The sequence below is a fragment of the Populus euphratica genome, unplaced genomic scaffold, assembly GCF_000495115.2.
Source record: "Populus euphratica unplaced genomic scaffold, PopEup_1.0 scaffold1161.1, whole genome shotgun sequence".
Classification (NCBI taxonomy): Eukaryota; Viridiplantae; Streptophyta; class Magnoliopsida; order Malpighiales; family Salicaceae; genus Populus; species Populus euphratica.
Genome location: NW_011501009.1, coordinates 3,638 through 23,053, shown reverse-complemented (window position 1 = coordinate 23,053; position 19,416 = coordinate 3,638). Strand labels below are relative to the sequence as shown.

Sequence of the window (19,416 nt, the reverse complement as noted above, 5' to 3'; positions counted from 1 at the left end):
AAAATTTAGTTGGTTATGTGGATTCGGACTATGCTGGTGACTTAGACAAACGTCGTTTCACAACAGGCTATGTGTTTACACTTGCTAAAGGGCTTGTAAGTTGGAGGTCAATATTACAATTAACAGTAGCTTTGTCAACAACTGAGGCAGAGTACATGGCAGTAACAGAAGCTTTCAAAAAAGCTATTTGGTTACATGGGTTGATTGAAGATTTGGGAATTGTTCAAGATAATGTGGATATCCATTGTGATAGTCAAAGTGCTATTTGTCTTGCAAAGAATCAGGTTCATCATTCCTGCACCTAGCACATTGATGTTCGATTTCATTTTGTTCGAGAAATTGTGAATAAAGGGGATTTTCTGCTACAAAAGATTGGTACCGCAGATAATCCAGTTGACATGCTCACAAAATGTATCTCAGGAATCAAGTTCCAACATTGTTTGGACTTGGTCAACATCTCTCGGTCTTGAGCACCTTTAGGGTGCAGTGCCATATGGCGCAATAGAGGCAGCATTGATTGATCACGAGGATTGGATAAAAAAATCTTACCAAGGTGGAGATTTGTAGCAAATTGTCAACCTTTTTCCAACCACCATGACTTTTTAAAGCCCATAGCAAATTTGTAGCAAAAGCTCATAGCTCGATGGCCTCCACTGTCAAAGTCATTCTCCGCAATAACATTGGAAGATCTGATGCCTCAAACAACTGTGACAGGCTGAGAATTTTCTAAAAGATTTTGTATAATTAGTATGTGATTGTTCCTACTTATGTTATTTTCAATTTTCGTAGCTTTGTTTGTAATAAATTATTTCTCTGCTTTGTATTTTGTTTCTTCAACGATTAATATGTTTTAATACAGTATTATTATCAATCAAAGTGAATGAAGGCTCTTTGCTATGATGAGGACACCTGGGTTTCAAGATTCTGTTTCATCCCTTGTAATAAAGGAAATCTTCAATTCAATATTGAGCTGAAACGAATAAACTAGCATGAAAGGCTTCTAGAAGGAGATATATATACCAAGAATTGCTGCACATCCTATGCATCTGCACTTAAACTATGAATCCACACTGATTATGCTACAAAAACTTAAACTATCAACTGCACAGAGTTCACAGTGAACTCTCGAAGAATCCTCCGTGCAGCCTGGATTACAATAGCAAACTGTCAAAATGCATTTGAAACCAGATAACTTGGACTTATTATTTTTAATTTTATTTTTATTTAACTTTTTAATTTGTAAGATGTGTTTCTTATTATTTTAATAAATTTGAAGCAAATAAAATATTAATAAGTTATTTTTCAATTTATTTTTTATAATAAAACTAAATACTGAAAAGTAAAGGAATTAGTTTATGAAATTAGCAGCAGTGAGATTCAATTAATTAAACTATCATATAATACAAATTAACATAAAATTCCTCAGTAACATAACAATGTTCAAACTATTTTTTATTTTTTTTGTGTACGAAGCAGATAACTTGTTAATAAGCTGCTTCCAAGAAACTACGCATCACCGAAACCAACTCCTAAAATGATTTTGTTATTTGAGGCTTGTCCTACACAGGGGACAGAAGAATACTATATAAATATAAATCGATTTAAATTTATTTTATTAGATTATTTATGTTATACAGTCAGAAATACGTTGCGCTTTTCTTTTTCACTGCATAATATTTATCTCTATCAGAATTAAAAATATTTATAATTAAATATTTATTAACATTAAAATCAAGAATATTACAAATAAACTATCAATAATATAATATAACAAATCCTTAACAATTTAAAACAAAACCAATAATACAACCTATCTCAGATAAAAAGTTTAAAAAATAATAATATTTTTTATTTTACATAACCAATCTCGTATTATAAAATATCTGCTGGTTAGTTAGGGTTTCTAGTAAACATAAATACTAGACGACGACTCTTTAAATAAGACTATTCTCTATTAAAGAACAGGATGCTAAAAATTTATTTATTTTTATTGAATTAATTTTTAAAACCGTGTAATGTCGGGTGCATATTATTTTTTATTTTTTTAATGAAAACAGTTTAATCTAATTTAATCAATAATCCCAGTTGACTTATAACACAGTACTTACCCAAAGTGGAATTTAAAAACTATGGTGCATAGTCTAAGAAGCCTCGTATACTCGGTACCCTGTAATTAACCACTCGAAGGCTCTTCTTCTATGTATTACTGCATTGTATCACAGCACAAGCCAACTCAACTGAGTGAGTATTTCTTAGATGGTTATTGACGCAAACGAAAACAGCAAAATTAAAAATTAAAAATTTAAAAACAATGAATAATTATGTCAAATAATAATAATAATAAAATTATTATTATTATTAAATATTTTATATGCAAGTGGTCTGCTAAAATACAAGCTAAAAAACCTTTTTTTATGATAGTCCCAGGCCTATCTTGAAAAGGAAGGAAATCCTAATAAATAATTATAGAGTTATTCCATGAATTTTCTAAACTAAATAAGAAAGATAAAATTACCAACCACAATATTTTTTTTTTTTGGTGTAATGAAAGAAAAAAGAACAAACTAGCCTTCCCTACATTAGCTTGTACCAGAGGAGACAAGAAATCCCTGGAGGAGAGGTATCCTAAATATAAAACTCAATCATGTACTTTGCTCCCATCCTGGCTAGGATGTCTGCACAAAAGTTGGCTACATTTTATTTTTTTCACTGTTGAAAGCTTCCCTCAAGATATACAGTTTATTAACTGGATTGAATATGAATAAGAGCAAGCCCATAATCATTTTATTATAGGAACAATTAAAAGTCGTGTTCTAATATCAAAGTTGATACAGGATAATAAACAAAAATTGAAATAAGCAAGAGAAAAAAAGAAGCCAATAAGCAAAAAAAAAAACAAAACTAAAGGAGGAAAGAAGCTGAAAAGGAGAAAGAAAAGGAGGGTTGGAAAAGTATGCAACTCTGCAAATTATTTAATTGATCATCAATAATTCCCCTATAAAACAACTAACAATTAAGCTAGAGGCCACAAAAACAAAACTAGAGTCCAAAATAAAATAATATCAAGTTTTAATAACAAAAGTCAATTAAAAATAATAAATTAAACTCAAAAATAAAAATATAAGTTAAAACTCATTCTCCTAACATGTTAGACAATTATTTATTATTAATGATCATACAGCGCAAACTGTGTCTTGGATCTGATGTTAGCATCAACTGGGGTGATGATTTATTTATATATTTTCTAAAATAGTTCTCTTGTCAAATATATCAAGATTGGCTCGAATATCAGTTGAAACTTTATGAGAATATGTAGCTTTATTAAAAACATTATTTCTTCTTCCTCTCTTTTTAATAAAATCATTCTATACTTTTCTTCATCTCTCTTTATTTTTTTTTCTGTGTAAATCTTATTATCCTAACATGATATCAGAGCTTAGGAATTCTTGATATTGAGAACTTAACTTCTACACTCTATAATTTTTTATTCTTGTTTATTAATAAAATTGTGAATCAAAAAGCATAATTTCTTCTTCCTCTCTCTTTAATAGAATCCTTCTCTGCTTTTCTTCGTCTCTCTCAATTCCTCTTTCTATATAAATCTTACTATCCTAACATAGTATCAGAGCTTAGGAATTCTTCATCTTGAGAACTTAGCTTCTACACTCTATAATTTTTTATTCTTGTTTTTTATTTTGGCTTCATTCTTATCTTATTTATGAAATTCTTCTGTATTCATTAATGTGTTTATTATCTGTTTGATATATTGTTAAACTGAAAATTCTTCTTTAGATCTTCAACTTTCTACAAGATTCTTCCTTCTCAATCTTTGATTCTCTTCTTTTATACTTCTTACACTCTTAAAAAAAAATAGTGACTATTTTTTAACTTCAGATTGTTCAATCTCCTATTATCTGTTTGCTTTCTATGGTTTCTATTGCTGTGATAATCAAGCTTGATGATACACATTACTTGTTCCAATCTTATGCTTGGCTTCTCCAAGCCTGTGATTGAGGGGAAATGTTAAGATATCAAAAGCTCTAGCCCTATCACATGTCAAAAGATTAGAAAATAAAATCGTTAAAATGTTGGTAGTCTTATTTGTTAGTTAAGAGAATCATTTAGTATTGTTTAGTGAAAAATAAATAATGTGAATAAGCTTCCTACTATAACAATATATAAACTGGTGTCAAATAAGAGAACAACATTCAATTAATAAAACAATGAATCAAAAACAAAATTTCTTCTTCCTCCTTGTATAACATAATCCTTTTCTGCTTTTCTTCATCTCTCTTTGCTTTTTTTTTTTTTGTAAATCTTACTATCCTAATAGATCTTGCCTAGTAAAGATTCTGAGAATTGGGTTGAGTTTTGGTTTTAAAAACTTTTTTTTTTCTACTTAAATATTTGGATCTCATGTTTTATGTGTTTTTGAATAAATATAATTGAAAACAAGTTTAAAAGCCAAAAAAAACTTCTTTCCTAATTTTTTCTCCCAACACATTGGTGTAAAGATTCTAGGTAACAGGGGGCAATGTGCTGTGTTGGTTTTTTTTTTTTCTTAATACTTTTGGTTAAATACAATTTTTGGTAATCAACACATTCGGCTTTTTTTTATCAAAGGACATTTTCATCAAAATAAAAAATGGCATATGAATTTTATTTCATTAGACATTCACATTGTTAATCAAAATTTATTATTAAAAAAAAAAACAATTGTAACAATATATATATGTGTTGGGGGGGGGGGTCTTTGTTTTTTTTCTTCATCCTTCTTGGATGTTGGGAATTCTATATTTTTTTGGATTTTTTTATTTTAATTTAATCTTCATCCAATAATCACCAATAGATCCTTGTAAGAACCAAATGACACCAACTGTTAAGAACAGATAATTAATTTTGAAGCTTGAAAAAAAAACCTTGACGAGGAAAAAGTTGACTTCCTCTAAATACAAGGAAATATTAATGAAACCGAAGATGACATTCACTTCCAACTTTAAAAGGAAATATTAATGAAAGTCTAAAATAAAATCCCTAAGTTTAAGAACAGGTTATTGTTCCTTCCGGGCCAGGCCTCGCTGCGATGCGCGGGAAACTGAGCTCGTTGAAGACTAGGTTAGATTCAAGTCAACATAAAACTACGTACGTATAAAATTCTAATAATTGTAAACAACTTTTAAGTAGCTTTGCAATTCAATTAATCAAAATGTTCTTAAGAAGATGCTTCCATGAAACTACGTACGTATAGCTAAAAACAACTCCTAAATAATATACTGTTATTGTGTCAATTACAATATTATTTTATTTTTTAATTATGTTAAAAATTAACTTGAGATTTTATATATTTATATTAATACATATAATTTTTATTATATTTTATTATATATAAACGCCAACTTTATAATTACTTCACGATTAATTAATGTCCTACTCCCACCCCCTCACTTCACGGCCTCTGGACATGAGCAACCTTTTCAATTTAAATATAATATTCAATGATATTCGAATATTCAAGTCAACACAAACAAGAGTATAATATTCGAAAGAAGCCCTGAATGTACTCTGCACTACTGCTCACAATCTTTTTATGCAACCTATTGCGTTTTTTTTTTCATGAACAATTAAATTACTCTATTATATTTGCATTTTTTTTTTATTTTTGGCTTCAAGAGCTTGATTGTAATTTTATAATGATGTTTTTTGTTATTATTGTTTGGTCATAGAGGCATTTTTGGTTTTATACACATTAGAAAAGCTGATGTGTTAGTCATTTTATCGTCTTTAAATGATACATGCAGCTCATTATAATGGTTGAAATCAAGCTTCCATCACATTATGCGGTGCATTTCAATGTCATCTTCCTTTCTAATTAGTGCATATACAATTGTGGTTCAAGTCAAGCTTCCACCATATCATGTGATGCATTTCAGTGTCATCTTCCTTTCTTGGTAACGCATATGCAGTTATGGTTCAAATCAATTTCAGTGTCTTCTTTTTTCATGGGTAGTGCATGTCCAGTTGTGGAGTATGGTTTGGTGTCAATTGACTTTTTATTTTCCTTTCTTTTTTTCCTTATATTTCTTCCTCAAATTACGTGCTAACCATACAAAACATTATACCAGCTCTTCAATTTCTTTTTTTTTCTTTTGATTAAGTCATTCTTCTTTTAATTACAATTGTTTTATTTATATTGATTATTTCTAATTGAATTTTACTTTCAATTTTATCCTTAGCTGTTTGATTTTGTTAGTTTTTTTAATTTGATCCTTATTTTTTTAATTGTTATTTTTTTAATTATTTTATTGATTGATTTATTTTTCTTCAATTCCATCATTGAGCATTTCTTTTTATTCAATTTTTATGTCAAGTTTGGTGTCAATTCTTTTAATTGTTATTTTTTTTAATTATTCGCTTATTTGATTTTTTTTCCAATTCCATCTCTAAACTTTTAATTTCATTTAAATTTTTCCTTAACATTTAATTTCAACTAGTTTTATGTTGAATTTAGTTTCTAATTCTTTTAATTACTATTTTTTTTATTTCACATTGTTTTTTTATTGATTTTTTTTCTCAATTCCATCCTTAATATTTGTTTGGTTGAGAATCTTACTTCTTTGTCTTTTAAGGCTTGCCTTTAATGGAGTCACTCTAGTTTCATGATCTAAGTTATAGATATGAAAGATTAACTCGGGTTGAATTTGTTATTTTTTAAAGCATTTTTTTCTAATATTTTTTTTCTTGGTATTTTCTTAGTTTGTTATTTATGGGTTTATCTCAATTTCATGTCATAGGCTATGTGTTTGATCTATTTACCTGAGTTGACTACTAGATCTGCTCAATGCTTCTTCTTTTTTTTATCTTTGTTTTTTATATTTTTTTTCCATTATACCAGCAAGTGTCCATTCCTTATATTTTTCTATGTGTTTGACCTTTCATAATATTTTTTTATGGTATGAGTTTATTCAATTATTTTTATTTGTATTTTTCAATTAAGCAATGTGTTTTTTTCTGTATGGATTTATCTTTTATTTATTAAAATAAACAAGTTTAGTAAACATAATTAGTTAAATAAATGATCATCAATTTATTTAATTGAATGATTACATGGGATTTTCAAATGACATTTTTAATTTTTCATGTAAAAAACCACATTGGATCAATATGCACACCTAATAATTGTTTTTAAAAAAATTATAATATGCATGTCAAATTCATGATTTTAATGTTTTTTTTTACATTGTTTTTGGAAAAAAATTTTTTTTATTATTTACACTTAGTCTATTTATATCATTCTTTTTGTTTATTTTTTTATTTTGTAATTTTTTTCTTAAAACTTTTTGTTTTTAAAGATTTATTTTGCGCAGACTAAATGGTGTTATACTGTGTCAATTACAACATTATTTTATTTTATGGCTACATTAAAAATTAATTTAAAACCTTATATATTTTTATTAATACATATAATTTTTATTATATTTTATTATATATAATCACCAACTTTGTAATTACCTTCTCAATTAATTAACGCCCTACTCCCACCCCCACACTTCACGGCTTCTAGACATGGGCAACCTTTTCAATTTGAATATAATATTCGAATATTCAAGTCAACTCAAACAAGAGTATAATATTCGAATAATTGTAAACAACTTTGTAAAGCAAACAATTTTTTAGTAGCGACATGATAACGTTCACACTATTTTGTTTTTGGTACACGAAGCGATATTTTCTTAAGACGATGCTTCCATGAAACTACATATAGCTAAAAACGACCTCTAGACCTGAGCAACCTTTCCAATTTTCATTCCTTCTAGGAAATGACCTCGCAAGTTGGACTCTATCCTATGATTTTTAAAGCCAAATAAGGTTCTAAATTAAAAAAACCATAAGAATGTATGGTTGACTGGGTCAATTAAATTATAACATTGTTTTAAGATTTTTTTTTTGAAAAAGTAAAATAACATTGTTTAAAAAAAATTTAAAAATCAAATTTTATCTTGATCCGGTTGATTAATTCTCCGATTTACCTATAAAGTCAATTGAATTGCACCAATTAACTTCTATCTAATTTTATTTAAAACTTAATTCAAACTAAATTATTATTTAATAAATTGCTAGGCTTGGAGCCAAATTTAATAGTGGTCTCTGACATGCAGAAACCACTGCTAGATGTTCATGTCTTCTTCCTCTTCCTCTTCTTCTTCCTCTAGACTTGGATGGCATTATGATGTGTTTCTAAGTTTTAGAGGTGAAGATACTCGCAAGAATTTTACGGATCATCTTTACACTGCTTTACAAAATGCAGGAATCCATACATTTCGAGATGATAACGAACTTCCTAAAGGAGAAGAAATCTCCTCACACCTCCTCAAAGCAATTAAAGAGTCCAAGATCTCGATAGTGGTTTTCTCTAAGGGCTATGCTTCCTCCACTTGGTGTCTTGATGAACTTTCAGAGATTCTTGATTGCAGACAAACAGCTGGTCAGATTGTTCTACCAGTTTTCTATGATATTGATCCTTCTGATATTAGAAAACAGACGGGGAGTTTTGCTGAAGCCTTCGATAGACATGAAGAACGTTTTAAGGAAGAAATGGAGAAGGTCCAAAAGTGGAGAAAAGCTCTTGTGGAGGCTGGAAGATTATCTGGGTTGGATCTTCACAGTATCGCAAATGGGTACCTCTTTCCTTTCCCTATATCCATCGCAAATGCTTATAACTTTTACTCCAATTACATTTTGTAATTTAAACTAGCATCATATTCACCATCTTATTTCCAAATCAGCTTATGTTTCATTGATGAGTGATGACTTTCTTTTACTATGCACAGGCATGAATCAAGATTAATTCAAATGATTGTCGAAGAAGTTTTAAGTAAATTGAATCCCACATACATGAAAGTTGCCACATATCCAGTAGGTATTGATTCTCAAGTCAAAGATATCATTTCCATGTTATGTGTTGGTACAAATGAAGTTCGAATTGTGGGAATCTATGGGATGCCAGGAATAGGCAAGACAACCATAGCAAAAGCTGTTTTTAACCAAATTTGTCATCAATTTGAAGGAAGTAGTTGCCTTTTGAACATCAGAGAAAGGTTAGATCAACACAGAGGTCTACTTCAACTACAACAACAGCTTCTTCGCGATGCTTTCAAGGGATATATTCGGATTCATGATGATGATGATGAAGATGGCATCAAAAGCCAATTTTGTCGTAAAAGGGTACTTGTTATTCTCGACGATGTTGATCAATTGAAACATTTACGTGGATTGGCAGGAGAGCGAGACTGGTTTGGTCCTGGAAGTAGAATCGTAATTACAACTAGAGATGAACGTTTACTCACACGACTTGAAGTGGAAAAAAAATATCACGCAAAAGGACTGAACAATGATGAGTCTCTTCAACTTTTCAGTTGGCATGCCTTTAAGAAGCCCCATCCAATGAAAGAATATGTTGAGCTGTCTAAAGTTGTTGTTGATTATGTTGATGGAGTTCCATTGGCTCTTGAAGTCCTAGGCTCTAAGTTGTTTAAAAGAAGCATCACTCACTGGAGAAGTTTTATAGAGAAATTGCAAAAACATCTTCCACATCAAATTCAGAGGCAACTTATAACTAGTTTGGATGATTTGGATGGTGAAGTGAAGGGTATGTTCCTTGATATTGCGTGTTTCTTTAATGGTATGGATAAAGATTACGTGGGAAAAATTCTCGATGGTCGAGGTTTTTATCCAGAAATGGGTTTTGATATTCTCGGGGAAAGATCCCTTTTAACAGTCAACAGTGAGAATGAGTTACAGATGAATAATCTCTTACGAGACATGGGAAGGGAGATCATTCATCAAATGGCTCCAAACCATCCCGGAAAGCGTAGCAGACTTTGGCATCCCGAAGATATAATGGACGTACTCGATAAATATTGTTCGGTAATAACTAATTGTTCTTCATTTAGGCAACATTTGATGAAAACTTTTTCCACAGATAATAAACTATTCTTTCCTGTTTAATTCTTGTTTTTTTAGGGCACAGAGGCAGTGGAGGGTATCGTGCTAGACGCTCAAGCATCAAAAGATGTAGTTCCAAGCACATCATTTGCACCAATGACATCTTTGCAGTTGCTCAAATTCAGTGGAGGACAAGTCCGCGGACACTACGAACATATTTCCAAGGCATTGATATGGCTTTGCTGGCATAAATTCTCTTTAAAAACCTTACCACACAAATTTCGATTAGACAGCCTAGTTGTTCTTGACATGCAGCACAGCAACATCAGAGAACTCTGGAAGGAGACCGAGGTATGAAGCAGATGATTAGTCTTTTGTTTCCATAAAATAGTTTGTATTAGTGGAAGTTATGTTTCTATTCCCTTGCTCACTTCGATTTTTTTCTTCTCTTCTGGCTTCGACAGTGTCTAAACAATCTGAAAGTCATCGATCTCAGCAATTCTAGGTTCTATGCTAAAACACCAAACTTCTCTGGACTCCCTAGTTTGGAGAGACTAATTCTAGAAAATTGCACAAGTTTAGCTGATATTCACCAATCTGTTGGAGAATTGAAAAAACTTGTTTTCTTGAATTTAAAGGGATGTTACGGGCTACAGAATCTTCCAGAAAGAATTTCTGAGTTGAAATCTCTTGAAACGATGAACCTGCAGAGCTGCCCTAGTCTCAAGAAATTGCCAGAGAAATTGGGTAATATGCAAGTCTTAACTGATCTTCTATTAGATGAAACTGGAGTTCAGAATCTACCCTCTTCCACTGGAATTTTGAAGAAGCTCAAAAAGTTATTGGTACGTGGAAGTGGACTGGAACTTCACCGTCCGCGTCAGCAAGCTTCCTACTCTGGTCGTACACGCCGGCCCCTGGAATTTAAACTTCAGCCTCAGGAAGCTTTCCCTTCTCCGGTTTCAAATGCCTTTCACTCGAAAGAGCTTGCTCTCAAGCAACAACCTTTCCTGCCACCCTCCTTCTCTGGTTTAAGCTCATTGACAACACTTGATATTAGTAATCGCTATTTATCTAACAATGATATTTCCATCAATCTTGGGAGTTTATCCTCTCTCCAGGATCTGAATTTGGCAGGAAATGATTTCTCCGAGTTGCCTGCCGGCATTGGCCACCTTGCAAAGCTAGAGAAACTGGACCTGTCATGGTGTCGAAATCTTCTGTTTATCTCAGAGGTCCCCTCGAGTTTAAGAGCTTTGGTGGCACGTGATTGCACATCATTGGAAAAGGTGTCAATTCAGTCAAAAACAGCGCCGGATCTGTTACTGGGTGGCTGTGGAAAACTAGCTGAGATTCAAGGCTTGGAGAGTGTAGAAAACAAACCAGTCATTCGCATGGAAAACTGTAACAATTTGTCAAACAATTTTAAGGAGATTCTTCTTCAGGTTTTGTCCAAGGGAAAGCTTCCTGACGTTGTTCTCCCGGGTAGCGATGTACCGCATTGGTTTATGCAATATCAAATAGATAGATCTTCCTCAACATTTCGTATACCACCCATTTCAGCTGGTTTAAGTCCAGGACTAATTGTTTGGACTGTCTATGCAGCCATTGAAGTCGCCAGATGTACACGACCGTACTTGAACATTCAAATTCCAACTTGCATTTCTCTTTGTTCTGCTTCTATTAGAAAAAAGAAAGATGATAATGAATTGTTTTATACACTACCATGCTTGGACATTTCTTCAAGGCATGGAGGTTATGATGGAGATCATTCTTGGGTGATCTATATCCCATTTAGCAGGATTCAAGGTGCAATAGAAGGTGGAGACGAATTGGAAGTGTCTGTCAAGCCAGGCGATAATGCTATTGTAAAGAAGTGTGATGTTGTAAGCAAGTTATGATTTTTATTGTATAACTTTATTAAGGAATTAGTTGGATTATATATTAGTTGTATTATAACTTTCAATATGAATTTCAGAGATTCAGATTCAGATCTTAGACTACTATACATAGTGTTTTCTAGCTTATTTTTAGAACAATTTAAAATTATCAACATTTATAATTTATCAACATAGAGTTTTTTTGTTTTTTGTAATTTAACTTTAATTTTAAAATTTAAGAAATCTTGGTTTCTTTCTATCGATATGCTTTGTGTATCAAATGATTTTTTAAATAATTATTTTTATTATATGATGATGTAGTTAGATCTGATATAGTTCTACATCTTTTGTTATAGTTGTATATCTTTCAATATTTTTGTTTTTATAAGGATTAGGATTTAGATGTAAACTAGTATAAATAGTTAGCTTATTTATCAGAATACTTTAAAACTGTTAACATTTAAAATTTATCAAAAATATTTTTGGTTACCGTTTTGTTGTAGTTTTAGAGCTTGATTTCTTTCTATTCTCTATGCACTGCTATCGGCAGTTTAGGCTTAAATAGACTTGAAGGAAAGCAATTAAATGAACTTTTAGTCATGGGATGAATTCAAAATCAAACAATAATTAGGAGCGATTTTTAAGATTTTTAATACATGCATAAATTGGGGATTCTTAATCCCACCACAATTTCATAACAAAAATGTAGTTAAAGCTTAAAAAAAAAAAAAAAAAATCCCCTCCTCTCACATTGCTGTCGGCCTTATTAGAGAGGAGGGAGGGGTTGTTTTTCCTTTTGATTACAGAAATACCCTATCTCGCTTATTTATGTATTAATCTCCATTTACTGCTGTGTGTGTGTGGTGTGTGTGTTGTGTATCTTATCAATCTCTATTATTACTCGTCCAAGATTCCATATTATGTAAATTGTAAGATTTTCATCTTTTAATTTAAATTTGATTTAAATTCACTATCATTTTATATAAAATCAAGTCATTAAACTCATGGATTTAAATTTTCAAGTCAGGGTTTTTATAAACTTTGCCATCTTGTTCAATTTCTTCAATTACTGATCTTAATAGTTTCTTAGAAATCATTTCTGCCTTAATTATTCCTGCTTGGGTTTAATTCTTGCTACCAAAGACCTGTTTATTTGACCTATTTGCCCTAAATCTATTTTTAAAAATTATTTAAAATCTATTAAATTTTGTCTGGACTTTTGGATGGTGTCAAATGGAGTTTTAACAGTTATCCTATTTTACAATGCTTACAACACAAAACACGATGCGAAAATACCTTTTCATTTGCAACACTCGCAAGATAATGCTGTCCCTTTTCAAATGAAATTGAATTTGGCCTTGGAAATCTGCCAGAAATTGCGAGGAACCACGCAGCAAAATCACACGAAGATGGCTGACTGCAAAGCCACCCAAGCGAACTACAACAGACTCAAGCACAGATATCGCATGCAACATCAAACAAGCAGTTTTCAGGTATCAATCGCTGGACTGTCATCGTTTAGGTCAAACGAGGCTAGCATCTGGTGGAGCTGAAATGCTGGCGGAAGGTTTCATTTGAGCACAGACTTCGATGGCTCCTTGAACTGGGTCCGATAGGAAGTTCCGAGGAGGTCGTGGCTGGTAGGAGCACCATTATCCGCTGCTTCCAGTGCCTGCTGGGTGATCATGTGTGAGATGATGGCAAATGAATCTTAAGGAACAAGAAAAATTCTCATCACATATTAGAATGTTGGCTACATAAAACCAATGCCCCTGCAAGAACATCATCAATTCCTTACTTCTATATACTGCAGGGTTCAAGGACAGATTGATATCAAGGAGATTGCTTTTCAGCTTGTCACATTGTTTTAGTTCAGTTTCTCTCCAGTAGTCTCCGTCAAATATGACGAAGTAAAACACCAACCCACATCAAGGTCTTTCAGGTAAATCTTACCATCTGTTGAGGATGATTTTGGGGGTGAGCAAGTGTATGTAGGGTAACTGCTCGACAAAATGTCCCAGCTAAACACCTCTCTCCATCCCCCCCAACGCACCACCTACACGGCTCCTCCAAAATCCTCAGACCACCATGCTAAACACCTTTCTCAAAACAACATAACAACCTCACCTTCTCAAAAATTCCCGGATACAAACCTTCCCATACCTGTTCCATCCTCTGCACCTACCTGCAAAACCCCTATCCCTGCACCCTGTGCCTCCATTACCAATGATGCAGAACATGTTAAGCTGTTCTTTGAGAGATTTCCGTCATGGGTGGACTATCAAGATCTGAAAAGGGCTTTTTTCAAACTTAGCCGGGTTATCAAACTTTTTGTATCCAAGCGAAAAACTGTTCTTGGAAGACGATTTGGTTTTGTGGACATTTCATCCTCCTTATCTGTCTCAACTCTCTGTGATCAAGCCAGCCGGATTTGGTTTGATACGTCTAAACTAATAGTGAACCCACCTAAACATCACTCCCTTAAAACTTCCCCTTCACCACCAAAACAATTACCCAAGCCTGCAACACCATACCACCTCCAGCTTTCTTTGATAGATCATAGATCTTTTGCTGAGGTACTCACATACACAAAACCTCAAATAGCCACTACAAGAAGAAGAATGGTGCAATACGAATCCACGGAGGAAGATAAGGAATGGTTATATAGGAGCTTGGTAGGAAATATTCTGCCAAATGTTAACGTTGCAACCCTGGAGGCAACGATATTGAAATCAGTTGCTAATACTGTGAGCTTCAGATTCCTAGGAGCTAGTCAGGTGATCATCACCTTTATGGATCAGTTGGCTTCAAAGAAAGAACAAGACAATAAGGAGTCCATTTTGAAATCACTACTCAGCAACCTTAGACAGTGGGAAGGAAGGACTAGAGCTTATGATAGATTTGCTTGGATAGCCATCTTTGGCTTACCAATGGAAGGTTGAAACAGAAACTGCTTTGACACTATTCTGCAGAGTTGGGGAACTATTGCTGGTTACGACACAACATGTGTTAGTCAAGGGTCAATATCAGGTATCAGGGTTCTTATTAGAACCATAAAAATGGAACCTTTGCATGATGAGGTGAGTCTCAAGCTTGACGGAATACAAGTTGAGGTCCTTTTAAACGAAATAAAGGGTGAGTTCATCCCTTCCCTCACAACAGTCAAACACTCTATGGACGTATCTCTTTACACAGAATCTATGCTATCCGATGATGAAGAAGAGTAAACGGAAACTATCTCTGCAGCATCAATCCCCAGGGCTTCAGGACAAAATACTGAGTTTGAATTCATTTGTATGTTGGGCAATCAAGATCAGAACGACATCACATTTCTCAACACTGGCATATCACCGCTGTACCTGCATCCAGAAATTACAGAATTATGCAGCCATACAACTTTACCTGAAGAGCTGGTGTACGAAGACGGTAACCATTTGGCTTTGGTAATATATGATAATGCTGGGGTGGCTACAACTGATCCTAGAGAGGGAGATGTGCAACAAGTCGTGTGTATGCTTGAAAGTGATGGGTTGGATCAGGAGAAGGGTTACAATAATGGAGATGTGAAGAAGATGGGCCGGGTAAAAAAGCAGAAGCCCTTCAGAATGGACCAATATAAGGGTAATAGTAGAAGCTCAAGCATTGGGCTGTCTTTCGCAAATTTTGTTATCCCCATTGCAGACCAAACTGAACTCGTTGATCTAGAATTGCAAAATAGGAGATCTCAAAGGAATAAAGCAAAGAAGCTGTCACGTAGAGCACCGACTGTCAAGAGAAGAAAACCACGAAAAATGGGAAATCAAAGTTCCAAGAAAACTGAGTTAGGCATAATTGATTACTCTGTCTCTGATAATGGAATCGTGAATAGAAATGTCATTATTCGATCTGGGAAGGAAATAGCTGGCGAAGATGAGGTAACCAGCTCGCACTCTCATATCTCTCTAACATCTAGTGATCCGGCACGTGAACCAATACAACCTGACCTCAGGGAAGAAGCAACTGCTTGCTGGGATGTGGGAAAAGCGGTATTGCAAGTCCATGATGATAGCCATCTCATGACACAGACACTGCAGAGCTTTATAGAAAAAGAACAGGAGTGGATGAGAAGGAAGGAGCAGTAAGGATGCTGTTTCTGTCTCAATGAAGGTATGTTTATTAATCCTTGGTATGGGTAGTATTATTATTTGGAATGCGTGTGGTATAGGAGCCAGAGTTAAAAAAAGATGTGTGAGGAATCTTATGCAAAAATTCAGTCTAGATGTTCTGGGTATTTTGGAAACGAAATTGGAAAATATTAATGACTGTATTATTAATTGGAGTTGGGGTAGAGTTTCTAGGGATTGGTATGAAGTACCTTCCTTAGGTCTTTCTGGGGTATCCTATGCATATGGAACCCAACTTCTTTTTGTGTTTCCAATTGCTCTGTTGCTATGAATGGTCGTATTCTTCATGTTGAAGGTGTGTTTTCTCGTTTCAATATGGAATGTTTGGTGTCTTTTGTATATGCCCCAAATGATGGCTCTCTGAAGAAGGAACTGTGGGAATACCTTGCTAATTTCAAAAGCAGCGTTAGCAAGCCATGGTGTCTTGCAGGTGACTTCAATGAAACTCTTTTCCCATCAGACAGAAAAGGAGGCTCTAGAATATCTTCTGCCATGATAAGTTTTAAGAATTGTATTGATTGTTGTGATCTTGTTGAACTTCCTTTAAAAGGGAAAAAATTTACGTGGTCTAGGGCAAATGTTGCAAGTCGTATTGATAGACTATTTGTGTCGGGTGATTAGCTTCAGTCTCTCCCATCTTCTACTCTGTATGGGTTGTCGAAGAACTTCTCTGATCATAGACCTCTGCATATGCTAATAGATTCTACAAACTGGGCCCGAAGCCCTTCCGGCTTATGAACTGCTGGTGGCTCATATCTGGCTTTAGAAAGATGATTCAGGATTATTGGAATTCAACCTTGACAATCGATGTTGGCCCCAGCATCACGGTTACTAAAAGACAGATGCAAGGAATGGAGCAAAGATGTTGTGGGCAACACTTGCAGGAAAATCAAAGATCTAGAAATGGAAGCAGAATCTCTAGACTCTCAAAAAGAAAACAGAGACTTATCAACTGCAGAATTAATCAGAAGCAATGCCATTTCCTCTAGCCTTAGAACCTTGTACAGAATGCAAGAATCTGCTTGGCACCAAAAGTCGCGAATCCAATGGTGTAAGCTTGGAGACAGAAACACTCGTTTCTTTCATCTATCAGCCACAACAAGACATAAAAGGAATCAGATTTTCTCCTTGGATGTTGATGGAACAACTCTAACTAAACCGTTTGATGTGAAGATAGCTGTATTTGATTTTTTTAGTAAGTTATACTCTCAGCATGACAGACCTAGAGCCTCCTGCTGTAATCTGGACTTCCTAAAGCTTCAGCCCACATCATTCACTGTTTTAGAAACTTCGTTCTCTACTGAGGAGATAAAATCTGCAGTTTGGGATTATGAAGGAAACAAAGCTCCAGGATGGTATTAATTTCTTCTTTATCAAGAAAGCATGGAACATTATAGGGGGGGATATTGTTCGAATGGTGGATGACTTCTATCGGACAAACCTCCTTCCTCCAGACATCAACAAATCCTTTGTTACTCTTATCCCGAAGATTCAAGGTGCCAATAAGTTGAAAGATTTTAAGCCTATCAGTCTGGTAGGAAGCCTTTACAAGATCATTTCAAAGATTCTGGCAACCAGAGTGAAGCAAGTTATGTCAGAATTCATCAGTGATCATCAAACTGCCTTCATAAAAGGAAGACAAATCCCAGACAACATTTTGATAGCTAATGAGGCGATTCACTTCTTAAAGAAAAGAAAGGGCAAAGGATATCTATTCAAACTAGACTTTCACAAAGCTTTTGATTCTGTTTTATAGAAATACATTAATGAAGTAATGGCTGCTATGGGTTTTGGGAGCAGGTGGCGAGGTTGGATCATGCAATGCATTACAACAGCTAAGATGTTCGTGCTTGTCAATGGATCTCCAACAGCAGAATTTAACTTGAAAAAAGGTCTTCGACAAGGAGACCCCCTCTCTCCTTTTCTTTTCAATATTGCAGTTCAGGGATTGAGTTGTATGTTGCAGAGAGGCTGTGATTTGGGTTTGATCGAGGGTATTAAGATTGGCCAGAATGGATTTATTTTATCTCACCTCCAATTTGCAGATGACACTCTTATTTTCAGCTTAAATTCCTTATTCAGCATGCAAAATATCAAGCACATCCTCTTGTGCTTTGAATTAATGTCAGGATAAAAAGTTAACTTTTGCAACATCTTTGGTGTGGGTATAGATGATCATATATGTAATTACACTGCACAAATTCTCCGATGTAAGCAGGAGCACCTTCCATTCAAATATCTTGGCCTTCCTATTGGTGCAAGCTCTTGTATAACTTCGATGTGGAAGCCTATTCTCTATAATATCAGTGTTAGGTTGGCTTCGTGGAAAGGTAGGCTATTATCTATTGGGGGTAGATTGTGCTTAATCAAATCTGTCTTAGGTATTTTGCCCATTTACTTTCTATCGTTGTTTCTCATGCCTGCGACAATTGCAGCATCCATTGAAAAGAAATTCAGATCCTTCTTATGGTCCGGAAAAGAGGGAGGTAAGAACATATGCAATGTTAGATGGTTAATTATTTCTCTGCCAAAAAAGGATGGTGGTCTTGGGATCGGATCTCTAAGGGACAAAAACAAAGCCTTGATGTTCAAATGGTTATGGAGATTTGGTTTAGAGGAGTCGAGCATGTGGAAGGTTGTGATTAACAGCATATACAACACTAAAAACTCCTCAATTATTTTGAAATATCCTATTATAGGAACTGAAAGTACTTGGTCTCGTATTGTTAATCATTGTGTTACAGATACCAATCTGCAAGACATTGTGGAACAACAATCTCAGTGGAACAACACTCGTAGTATGTTGGTAAGAAGAGGTATATTGGACATCTCAGATGTTGTTTGTCCCATTTGCTTAGTTGAGGAAGAATCGATTGATCATATCCTTCTGCATTGTCACAAACATTGGATAGTTTGGTCTTAAATTATCAATTGGTGGGGCTTAGCGTGGTGTTGCCCAAAGAACTTGGCAACCCTTTTCTCTCAGTGGGATTCTTTGGTTTTTGGAAAATTTCAGAAAAAAGCTTGGTTGATGCTGTTCTTTTCAGTGGCATGGTCTCTTTGGCTTTATCATAATGATGTGATATTTAAGCAGACGACCTTGAATTATGATACTTTATTTATCCTTATTATTACTCGTTTCTATTTTTGGATAAAGGCTATAGAAACTGATTTCTCTTATTCCGCTTCAGATTTAATAAGGTTAGTAGAAGGGTTATTATGATGGACTAATTCTAAAAATCAAAGGGCAGTTATTGTGTGGTCTCCTCCTATAATTAATAGCTTCAAATGGAATGTGGATGGCTCCTCTCTCGGGAAGCTGGGGCCCTCAGGTATAGGCGGAGTCTTGCAAAATCATAATGGGATCATTCTTAGCATTTTCTCCTTGTTAGTTGGGATTTTAGACTCCAATGTAGCCGAGCTAAAAGTGG

General features: G+C 34.0%; 4 protein-coding genes across 4 annotated transcripts in view; all 4 read left to right on the top strand.

Moving 5' to 3' along the window:
- LOC105117045 (uncharacterized) overlaps positions 1-719 on the top strand; it is a 14,921-nt gene extending 14,202 nt beyond the window's left edge. The window contains exon 4 of the mRNA XM_011014581.1: positions 627-719. Within this exon, the coding sequence (XP_011012883.1) occupies positions 627-719 (93 nt within the window). The remainder of the gene's footprint in view (positions 1-626) is intronic.
- Positions 720-8,148: 7,429 nt separating this feature from the next.
- Positions 8,149-11,937, top strand: LOC105117044 (TMV resistance protein N-like). The gene is made up of 4 exons (XM_011014580.1): positions 8,149-8,675; positions 8,829-9,924; positions 10,021-10,293; positions 10,407-11,937. Exons 1-4 carry the CDS (start codon positions 8,170-8,172, stop codon positions 11,841-11,843), a joined length of 3,312 nt encoding a protein of 1,103 aa, XP_011012882.1. The 5' UTR covers positions 8,149-8,169; the 3' UTR covers positions 11,844-11,937.
- A 1,880-nt stretch (positions 11,938-13,817) lies between these two features.
- Positions 13,818-16,795, top strand: LOC105117043 (uncharacterized). The gene is made up of 2 exons (XM_011014579.1): positions 13,818-15,968; positions 16,416-16,795. The coding sequence occupies exon 1, from the start codon at positions 13,835-13,837 to the stop codon at positions 14,762-14,764; it is 930 nt and encodes a 309-aa protein (XP_011012881.1). The 5' UTR covers positions 13,818-13,834; the 3' UTR covers positions 14,765-15,968; positions 16,416-16,795.
- Positions 15,096-16,795, top strand: LOC105117042 (uncharacterized). The gene is made up of 2 exons (XM_011014578.1): positions 15,096-15,736; positions 15,811-16,795. The coding sequence occupies exons 1-2, from the start codon at positions 15,119-15,121 to the stop codon at positions 15,862-15,864; spliced, it is 672 nt and encodes a 223-aa protein (XP_011012880.1). The 5' UTR covers positions 15,096-15,118; the 3' UTR covers positions 15,865-16,795.
- Positions 16,796-19,416: the final 2,621 nt, after the last annotated feature.

Excerpts from the sequence above, each read along its gene's own strand:
- LOC105117044 (XM_011014580.1), top strand. The coding sequence starts at position 8,170 with ATGTTCATGTCTTCTTCCTCTTCCTCTTCTTCTTCCTCTAGACTTGGA. Across the intron at positions 9,925-10,020 it reads TACTCGATAAATATTGTTCG|GGCACAGAGGCAGTGGAGGG; the intron begins GTAATAACTAAT and ends TTGTTTTTTTAG. Across the intron at positions 10,294-10,406 it reads AACTCTGGAAGGAGACCGAG|TGTCTAAACAATCTGAAAGT; the intron begins GTATGAAGCAGA and ends TGGCTTCGACAG.
- LOC105117043 (XM_011014579.1), top strand. The coding sequence starts at position 13,835 with ATGTCCCAGCTAAACACCTCTCTCCATCCCCCCCAACGCACCACCTAC.
- LOC105117042 (XM_011014578.1), top strand. The coding sequence starts at position 15,119 with ATGTTGGGCAATCAAGATCAGAACGACATCACATTTCTCAACACTGGC. Across the intron at positions 15,737-15,810 it reads AAATAGCTGGCGAAGATGAG|GGAAGAAGCAACTGCTTGCT; the intron begins GTAACCAGCTCG and ends ACCTGACCTCAG.